This window comes from Carex rostrata, chromosome 22, assembly GCF_964058835.1.
Source record: "Carex rostrata chromosome 22, lpCarRost1.2, whole genome shotgun sequence".
In the NCBI taxonomy this organism is placed as follows: domain Eukaryota; kingdom Viridiplantae; phylum Streptophyta; class Magnoliopsida; order Poales; family Cyperaceae; genus Carex; species Carex rostrata.
Window position 1 is genome coordinate 3,350,878 of NC_135939.1, and position 10,222 is coordinate 3,361,099.

General features: G+C 34.7%; 1 protein-coding gene across 2 annotated transcripts; it reads left to right on the forward strand.

The window, feature by feature from the left end:
- Nucleotides 1-295: 295 nt before the first annotated feature.
- Nucleotides 296-4,842, forward strand: LOC144573856 (uncharacterized protein At1g66480-like). Of its 2 annotated transcripts, XR_013518097.1 has the most exons (3): nt 333-977; nt 1,115-1,214; nt 4,453-4,842. XR_013518097.1 is itself a non-coding variant. In XM_078323623.1 (2 exons), exons 1-2 carry the CDS (start codon nt 387-389, stop codon nt 4,498-4,500), a joined length of 639 nt encoding a protein of 212 aa, XP_078179749.1. In that variant the 5' UTR covers nt 296-386; the 3' UTR covers nt 4,501-4,842. The 2 variants fall into 2 exon arrangements, 1 of the variants encoding a protein (XP_078179749.1); XM_078323623.1 differs by lacking the exon at nt 1,115-1,214 and having other exon boundaries at nt 296-977.
- The last annotated feature ends 5,380 nt before the right edge of the window (nt 4,843-10,222 follow it).

Consider the following 10,222-nt stretch of genomic DNA (forward strand, 5'->3'; position numbering starts at 1 on the left):
TCGAAATTGGCACTTTTCAATGGAGTACCGCCTCGAGCTCATTAATTCGCGGAAGGAATTTAGTAGCTAGACTCGGTTACCGCCCCTTTATATTCATAACCAATCAGCTCGTTACCGCCCCTTTATATTTCATAGCTTGATACAAAGGAAATATATAATTTCTAGCCTTGTAGGTAATGCGCCGCGACCACCACATTCCCCTTCCAATCCAAAGAGACCCCACTACGATCCGTTAAACTCTCCCGTTTCTTTTCACCACCAATCTTTGACTCTTCTACGCTCCACCCACCTTAACGGCCTCCTCTCTCTCTCTCTCTCTCCCGCATTTTTATACCCCTCCCACTCCACTTTCCCCCAACCCCATTCCCCCCTCCTCCCTCTCCAAAATGGGAAACTCTCTCTCGCTCAAAAAACGTACGGCCAAGATCATGAAGATCGATGGCACCTCTTTCCGCCTCAAACCCCCATCCCAAGCAGCGAACGCTCTCCGCGATCACCCTGGATTTAGTCTCCTCGAATCCGACGAAGTTAAGCGCGTCGGCCTCCGTGCACGTCCCCTTGATCCCGACGCGCCTCTCAAGCCCGGTAAACTCTACTTCCTCGTCGAGATCCCGAATGTAAGTTCTCGAAATAACCCTCGAGGACCGGGCAGGGCTTGGTCGGGCCAGCTTAACTTGGGCGCCAAAGAGCGGCTTGAGAGTCTCATGCTGTCTCGGCGCTCCATGTCTGATGTGTGTCTCACGAAACCTTCGGTTGAGTCGAAGGCGGATGGCAGCGTGAGGCTAAGAATGCGGCTTCCCAAGGCACAGGTGGAGAAGCTGATGGAGGAGAGCAAGAGTGCTTCCGAGGCTGCGGAGAAGATCATGAAGTTGTGCTCAGCAAAGGATCGGGGGATGTCTTCAACTGCGGTTGTGCCAGAGAGGAGGCTGGTTGTGCCAAAGGTTAGTTCAGTGCCGGCGACACCTGGGAAGAAAGAGGTATGTTATTTTTTTTTTGAAAAATGTTTTTTAAGGAATAACATTTACTTCTTTAAGGGCATATATAACTTATTTTCTCCAAAATTAAATATATTGAAATTCAAAAAATCTGCAATCATGAAATTTGGTGTCACCAGCTTTTACTTCCAGTGTATTGCTACTGCACGAGTGAGATTACATAAGTACATTCTTACAACGGTAACAATGGAAAATGTTATATGTATTCTTACATCTAAGGTACATAAGCACATAATGAGAAAACATATTTTATTTACCATTGGTACATAATATAATTGACAGAAATCATTACTTGATGACAACGTGCATTGTTATTTAAATATTGATTTTAATTATATTCGAGAATGGTAAACCTGATGTTTGGGCCTCCTTGGGTAATCAATAAGAAAACGTTAAAATTAATGATATAATATGTCTAATTTTGGTGTGTTTTCCACTAGTTTTTAATCTTAACAAATTATTTAGTCTGGCCAAGTTTAGTACTAGAGAACATGGCTGTCCTTTTCTTCTGCTCTTCTACGAAAAAAAAACTCAAAAATAGTAATTTATACTCAGCACATCAGAGAAACTGTAGATGAACAATTTTTGCCTTTTGTTTTGTTCGGTGGGTGGCACGCAACTGACCATATTGTAAATGTAGTTGCTGTAGCTTTTCTTGTTTGAGTAGTTCTATTTCTTGGTACCTCTCTATAGTTCTATTTCACCAATCGTATGAATTTCCATACCCAATATGGTCTTTTAGGTTTACAAGGTGCATATCTAAAGTGCATGTGCATCAGTTCTTTTTTATGAAAATGGTCAAGTCGTTAGGTATATGAGCACAAGCATGGAGATCCTTTCTGAGAAATTCTTGTTTTCTCTCTTTGGTATTTGTTCCTTATCAATCAACAAATGACAACAAATCATACTTTTTCATTATGGACCCCTTAATAGAAACAAATAAACAGCCGTGTTCCTTTTTCCTATTCAAAACTGTAAGTTAGGTTTTAGAATTAATCATTTTTAAATTAGAATATTAGTTATACATATTAACAAAATTGTACACCTGCAGATGCTTAAGGGGCAAAAGGGAATATATGAAATCTAAAAAAATTGATAAATTATATAATTAAATGCATGACGAGATATTGATGTAAAGCTTGCATCACCAAAACATCTTATTCAATACCAAATGATATTAAGTAAACATAATACTTAATTTCCGCGAGGTGGCAAAACTGTTCAACCCATGTGACTCTGCTTTCTAGGTCAGGGCTTGAGACACGGGGTTTGGTTTGGGGTTGTGGTAGTATAATATAAAAATTAAATACAACATGGGTTTGGGCAAGTCAATTGACTTTGGATTAAATTATATGAATGAGAGTAGTAAAATAAATGTGAACATGAAGCATGATGGTGCTATGTCAACTCTTTTAAGTACCATAGCATGTGCTTAGGCTTTGGTTTGTTGGTGGAGTTATTGTAGAAAATAGGACTAACTCATTGTTTAACTGTAGTTAGGTTGATCTGTACTTTGCATAATCTGTTAAAATATTGGTTCATTTGATCAGGTCAAATTGTCCTGTTGGTCTTTTGCCGTGTTATTTTTGTTCTTCTGGGAAACAGGCAGCTAGGTTGAGTTCATCTATGCAGAGTATTTAGTATTTTAGTCACTTTCTCTTTTAGTGCCTATTTTGCCTCAAATAAATTGATAATTCCGGTTGCCCCAGAGAAGCTCTTTTACTTTTAAATATGCAAGTACTTTATTGTAGTTGTTCTGAACTTAATAAGAGTCAAATAATGCGCAATACTTTCTATGAAGCATAATTTGTACATGTTTTCTGTCAATTAAATTCTTGAGAGTAAGGCAGCTTTGTTTAAATATTTAATTAATTTTTTTTATATATATCAAACTTCAAATCTGGAAAAATGCTGCAAACATATGTTTTGACTTCTAAAACTACCTCTTAAATGTATCAGTTCTTGTTAAATCAATATCACTGTTGACTGAATGTTAGTTTCAACAAACTTTTGTAAAAACTGTTTATGTAAGTAATCACTTCTGAGCCTGTCATACAATTAAATGCTATTTCTTTTTGAGGGGTGGTTCTACGTCCTGGTCACCAACTTCCATTAAGATGCAAAAAAAAGCTTACATGTAAATAATTTAATTCAAGTTACAGATAACAGGTAAAAAAGAAGAAAACAAAAACAATAACACTAGCCAAAGCCAGCAGGTACCAAACCTTCCCCCCCAACCACCACCATCACCACCAAACCACGACTTGATACCAAATGGCAAATGCCCCTGCCTATAGCCAAAGTGGATAATGAAATTGCATTTCATTATGCTATCATTTGTCTAATTTGGGGGTGAAATGTGAGAAAAACCAAGGGCCAAGCAAACTCCTGGCCTACATTATTTGGTGGTGCAATAAATATAACTTGCTTGAGTTGGTTGCCAAGAACAATCATTACTTTCTTCGTGTATAAAATTTCTTGCATATTAAATTATGCATTTGCTAACAATTCTAGTCAAGTATAGGGCCCAACATTCGATTGTGTAAATTGGTTGACGCCTGTTATTTCTTATTATCTTACTATTCCGAGCTTTTCTTTAAATATTTAGGTGCTCTGCTTTCATTATCCTATGCTAACTTCTTTAATCTTAACATGATGTTGATGACCCAAATGGTGCACTAGTTGGAATGTTAATGTGCTTGTAATAAATTAAATTTATTAAGATGTTATCCCTAATTTAAGAGTGAGCATCTACACCATGCGTGACAATTTGTGATACTTCTTCCCTAGAGTACCCAAATGTGTAGTCCAGTCCATCAATTTTGACATTATGATAATATGCTTTGTAGTGCATTGATAAGTTTCATAATACTTGTCCATTTTTAGTTTTCCTTTTTTTAATTTACATTTAAGAAAAAATATTGGGCTAATTAGGTCTGAAATTGAACATTCTATATTGAATCAATTTGAGATTTTGGCTTAAGCAAAATTGCAAACTAAAGGGCGTAACTCTTATTTATTGCAATGACCTTTTATTTGAGTACATAGTATATTGTAAAACCATGATGGCTACTTGTGAAAACTTGTACTACTTGTCCATTCTCTCATGTATCAGTGATTAATGATTTTTTTTTTTTACAATTGAATGGATGTTGTCATTTGAAAACAAAAATATATGTTTTATTTCTTAGTGTTTGATTTTATTCCTGAATTGATAGGTGGTTATGTTATATTTATTTGCATCATTCACCATGAGTAGTATTTAAAAATCATACAAGTTCCACTAACAGACCATTGATTGTTCTTAAGCGCATCTTCATTGAATGACAATAAAAAAATATTTTTCTTTCTATTATTAAAAGTTTGTTACAATTTTATATGTGAAATATTACCCATCTCTGTCCTCTTTATTATTTCTGATGATCATTTTCTATTTTTTTATTTCTTTTTTTTTCAGAAGCGAACAAGATTCATGGAGGTACCAGATGAGATAATAATGTTGTGACCTTAGCGAGCTTTCAAGTTTTGTTATTGGGAGATAAATCATATGAAAATTATAGTTTTTGGTGCATTGAAGAAGTTGCAGGTTGAATAGGAGATGCTGCTTGTGGCTTCCCACCTCCTTGCAGCAATTTTTACCTTTACCTTTCTTTTTTCTCCCTTTTATCTTTTTTGTTTTGTTAGCTTTCTGTAATATATTTCTTTAGATAAAAGTTAGAATGGAATATACTCAAGAAGGGATTTTCAAATCAACTTCATGTAATTGTCATGATAGTGTTTGCAAGTATAATGGGTGACTGGGTGCCCTTTTCTTTATCCAACTTCCCAATGGATTGTTACCTCCTTATCCTTTTCTCCTTGGTAGCAAGTGGAGAATTTTGCATTTTTACATGAAGCGAGATTTGCGGAATTCATGTAATATATATTTTTGAAGTGTGGATTTGCTGTGACCATCATCTTGTGCCGATTTTTGTAGCCACCAAGGTCCTTTGAGGTGAGGCAATTGACACATGAAAAATCGTCCGGATTATGTTTCCTTTGGATGCCTAGGTTATATTATCATCAAAACAATTCTAAACGAGAATAATGCATGTTGGTATGTTATATACTGATTATATAAAAACAAAAAATATATGCATTTGGAAGGAGACCGAGCTCTGCAGACAAAATATATCTCTGAGGTAACATAATATTTCTGTTATGCACGGCCTTTTTAATATCTGTGCAGATTTTGATCGGATGGTTCAGATTTAAACAAAGTATTCTGTTATGTTACCTTAGGTGATATAAATTCAAATTTTTAACGGGAAGCCTTTTTTTGACAGCGATTTATGACCTCAACACACAGAAGTCGAACTAAAGAATAGGAGAAAGAGAAGACCCAATAATAGTTTTTATAACTCAGAATGAAAAAACTTATCCAAATATAAAGTTGTAATATGTCATTCAACATTAAATATGGTATACCAAATTTGGTTCAATCGTTCAGCAAATCAATCGTTAAAATTTAATTATTGAAAATTCTACAAAGCTTGATGGAAAGAGCAATAACATACAAATAGTAGTGGATTGAAGACCAATTAGAAAGTTTCTAGAAAATTTACAACAACTTAAATGCTTGATAAGTACAAGGAAGGCACATTGTTTATCATTGTTACAAAAGTCTACATACCATAAGTTCAACATAGGGGTACATATTTTGACAAAACAATTTTTGATTCATGCAGTGCTCGAGTTATATGAAATACTATTTTGACTCTATTATATGTACATTGTATTAATTTAAAATTGCTCTGTCAAATTATTCACCCAACGCTGTCAAATTATTAATTTACCAGCCAATGCCCGCTATGCAAGGCCAATGATGAGATGGTTAGACATCTATTCTGAGACTGTACTTTTGCAAGAATGGTATATGGCAAAATCAAGACATTATGGCCCTCACAGGTATGGCCGTCCCGACCAACAATCAATATAACGGGGAGAATCATAAGGGGTACGCTTACTGATGCGCAAAGGGCACAAATGCTGATTATGAGTTTCGTGGTTTGGAGAGAGCGCTGTGCGAGATGCTTCACAGATAAGGAGAAACGGCCGGAAGAAATTGCCGAAGAGGTCAAATGGCAGTGGGAGATATTGAAGAAAGCGCAACCAGATCAGTAATCGAAACAGTGAAAATGGTACTAGTAAGGTACGACAACAGTACCAGTGAAGACTGCAATTTTTTTTGGCAAGATCGGCTTCCTGCTTCAATTTTTTGGTTTTCTTTTGGATTTATCTGCTTCACGGTGGTCTTTCAATTAGGATTCAATTCAGATTTTTACATTCTACACCTTTTAACTAGAAGTTTTACATTTAGCACCTTATTATTTTTATTTTCACTCAAACTCAAAACTCTTGAGTTGGACCTATCTGTAATTTCAATGTTACAAACCTTGTAATATATTTAATGAAATTAAATAGAGGCTTGACCTCTATTTTTCCTCAAAAAAAAATTATTCACCCAACTATAGAGAGGGCCAGACCCCCTTGGCCACTATTTTAACTCTTTATTATATGTACGTTGTGTGAATTTAAAATTGCTGTCAAATTATTCACCAAACTATAGAGAGGGCCAGACCCCCTTGGCCCCACTTATATGTTGCAAGATAATTTTTTTTTTTTTTAGTAAAGGTGAGAGGTCAAACCACCGAACTATTTTAATATTATTGTTATTACAATAAAAAAAAAATTTCATCTAGGTTTCAAACTCATGATCTACCACTTATATGTTCGTTCGAATGCCAATAATGATCGAAATCATCAACATGCTTTTTCTCTCTTTATAAACAATGTGCCTTTCTTCTACTGGCTCAATATATATATATATATATATATAGAGAGAGAGAGAGAGAGTGACTAATATACATTCGGTAGCATATGGGTCGATATGCATACGGTCCAAATTTGAAATTTCAAAATCCAAAAAGTCGATCTGAATCGTTCATCTTGTTATCCATATTAATATGTGCTTGGAGACAAAATTTTACATTTTTTTGGATTTTTTTACTATTTATTAAGCCACTTTGAAAATTATTGATCCAACGGTGGCTGCTAATTTTACTGTTTTGTTAAGCCACCGTTGGATCAACAATTTTCAAAGTGGCTTAATAAATAGTAAAAAAAATCAGAAAAATGTAAAATTTGGTCTCCAAGAACATATTAATATGGAGAACAAGATGAACGGTTCAGATCGACTTTTTGGATTTTAAAATTTCAAATTTGAAGCGTATGCTTATCGGCCCATATGCTACCGAATGTATATTAGTCACTCTATATATATATATATATATAGGACTTGGCTATGGTGCTATGGGTAGCTAAGAGGCCTCCCGTGCTATGTCTCAATATTCGACTTTTTAAAATTCTAACGGTCGATCCGAACCGTTCATCTTGTTCTCCATATTAATATGTGCTTGGAGACCAAATTTTACATTTTTTGGAAATTTTTTACTATTTTTTTAGATTTATTGAAAATCGCTGTTTTTTAGACAAATCTGGACCATAAAAAACAGCGATATTCAATAAATCTAAAAAAATAGTAAAAAATTTCCAAAAAATGTAAAATTTGGTCTCCAAACACATATTAATATAGAGAACAAGATGAACGGTTCGGATCAACCGTTAGGATTTTGAAAAGTCGAATATTGAGCCGTAGCACCGGAGGCCTCTTAGCTACCCATAGCATATTAGTCAAATCCTATATATATATATATATTGATTTGTCTAAATTTGATATGTACTCTATTCGAATGGTATGAAATTTATGTTGGAATTTAAACATTAAAACTCAAAATTTCAAGTTAATATGTTTGCATATTATCTTCAATTGATTGACTAGCTGTTATTTCATATGTATTAATTATTTCCGTTGATATGAAGATTTGAAATTAAAACTGAGATATATTTCTTTAATTGTAAATTATTTCTGTTAATGACAATTGATTTTATATTTATAACTCTTTAATAGTAAATATATTTATAGCAAGCATACATATGCATTTCCTATTTTGATATTCAAGGCATATGACAGTTTTGTCTCTTTCTCTTCCTTAATTCATGCAAAAACGTTTTTTTACTTTCTAGATATAAGTCCTTCTCATTCTTAGGGATATCTAGAAAAAGAAAAAAACAGATACAGTCTTTCCGTATCATCTAAACCTATTTATATTATTCCTCTAGATTTTCAATTCACTACTACAATAATATTATTCGGTAAATTGTTGGGTATTAAGGAGTTGTCATCTGTTACTTCCACGGTCGTGTTCCAAGAAGTTGACTATCCCATATTATCTTGGTTGCGATTCCAAATCTTGCACGGTAGAGATGAAATTCGCTTAAGGACAGTGCTTCGCACAATCCAGGTAACTCAATTTTAATCATAATTTATTTTCTGAAAATTATCCTATATCTTTTATTATATTTTAAAGTTAAGAAAAAATAACATGTTATTGGCAATTTTATATTCTTAGTTCGAACAACATTATAAACAAATCAAATAGATGCGATCCTTCTCTCAAAAATTCAACCAAATATATGTTCCTAAGCTCATGAAAGGGAACCCGGGAAAAAAGGCCTACTGTACTTCAAATAAAAAAACAGAAAAAAGAAAAAGAAAAATAAAAGCGCCTATTGGGCTTTCGAGGATTATACTTATAACTTTTAATGATAATCGATCCTTAATTGATCTCTCAATTAGTGTCGCCTAATTAGTATCGGACATCTTAAAAATGCAATACTAATACTATTAGTGTCGGTCAAAATAAAGAGCTGACACTAATAACTGATAATTAGTGTGGACTGTTTATAAATAGCCGACACTAATACTTTAGTGTCGGCTCTTTATAAAGAGCTGATACTAATAACAGACAATTAGTGTCGGCTCTTTATAAACAGCCGACACTAATATTTAGTGTCAGCTGTTTATAAACAACCCACACTAATTGTAAGTTATTACTGTCAGCTCTTTATAAACAGCCGATACTAATAAGTCAAATTCTCCTTCTCTCCATTCCTACGTGAATAAATTACCTCTCCATCTCTCTCTCTCATTTCGCGCCGCTCACTTAGGGTTCCCTCTCCGTCTCTCTCTCTCGTGCCCACTCTGAGTGACTACACCAGGCATCGCACCTCAGCCCCTCTCTCTCGCGACACCAGGCGCATCGCACCTCCGCCCCTCTATCTGGCGACACCAAGCTCTGCCCCGAGAAGGCACAGTGGGAGAGAAATAAGGTTTGGGTTTAAATTTCCTTGATTTTTTTGATTTTGTGACCGACTGATTATTCCTTTTGACTTGTAGATTTGCCTGTTTTGTAGAAAAGGGGTCACCGTGTGAAGAATTGCTCAGAGAAAGGTGATGATGAAAGTGACAAGAAGAAATTCTGTTACAATTGCAGAGAAACCGGCCACACTTTGTCTAAGTGTCTTAAACCACTTCAAGATGGTATATCTCTATCTCTTCTTTTTTGTATTTTATTTTTTCAAATTGTTATTATTAAGAGGTTTGATTGCTGTGTAATGATGCAATGGTCTGTTTCTAGGTGGTACAAAATTTGCGAGCTGCTTTATCTGCAAACAAACAGGGCACCTGAGCAAGAACTGTCCCCAGAATGAACATGGCATATATCCAAAGGTATTTTATAATTGTTTTGTCAGCATGCTATTATACTATGAATAAATTGAGGGTTGTTTTATATGACAATATGACAGACATATAGTTTGTTTATTAGCTTATTTGTACTCTGATTAAATATGCAAAGAAATCAGAGATAGAAAGCCTAGTGGAGATGCTGGCAAAATATTAAATTTTAAAAAAAATATATATATATTTAGTGTGGGCTTTTTATTAAATAGCCGACACTAAAAGTAAGTATTAGTGTTGGCTTTTTATTAAATAGCCCACACTAATGTCTTACTTTTAGTGTCGGTCATTTACAAAGTATTAGTATCAGCTCCATTAGTGTCGCCCAATGTCTGACATTAATACTCATAAACAGCCGACACTAATTCTAAGTTCTCCACTAGCCATTGAAATTGAAAAGAGAATATACTCGGCCAGAGCTTCAATTTCTTGCAAATTAATTGTGCAACAGTCAGCAGAATTAGGACCTTAAACAAGCCGAACCAAGTCGAGTTAGGCAAAAGTTGGACTCAATTAGTCCCAGAACGAGCCGAGCCGAGCCCAGCCA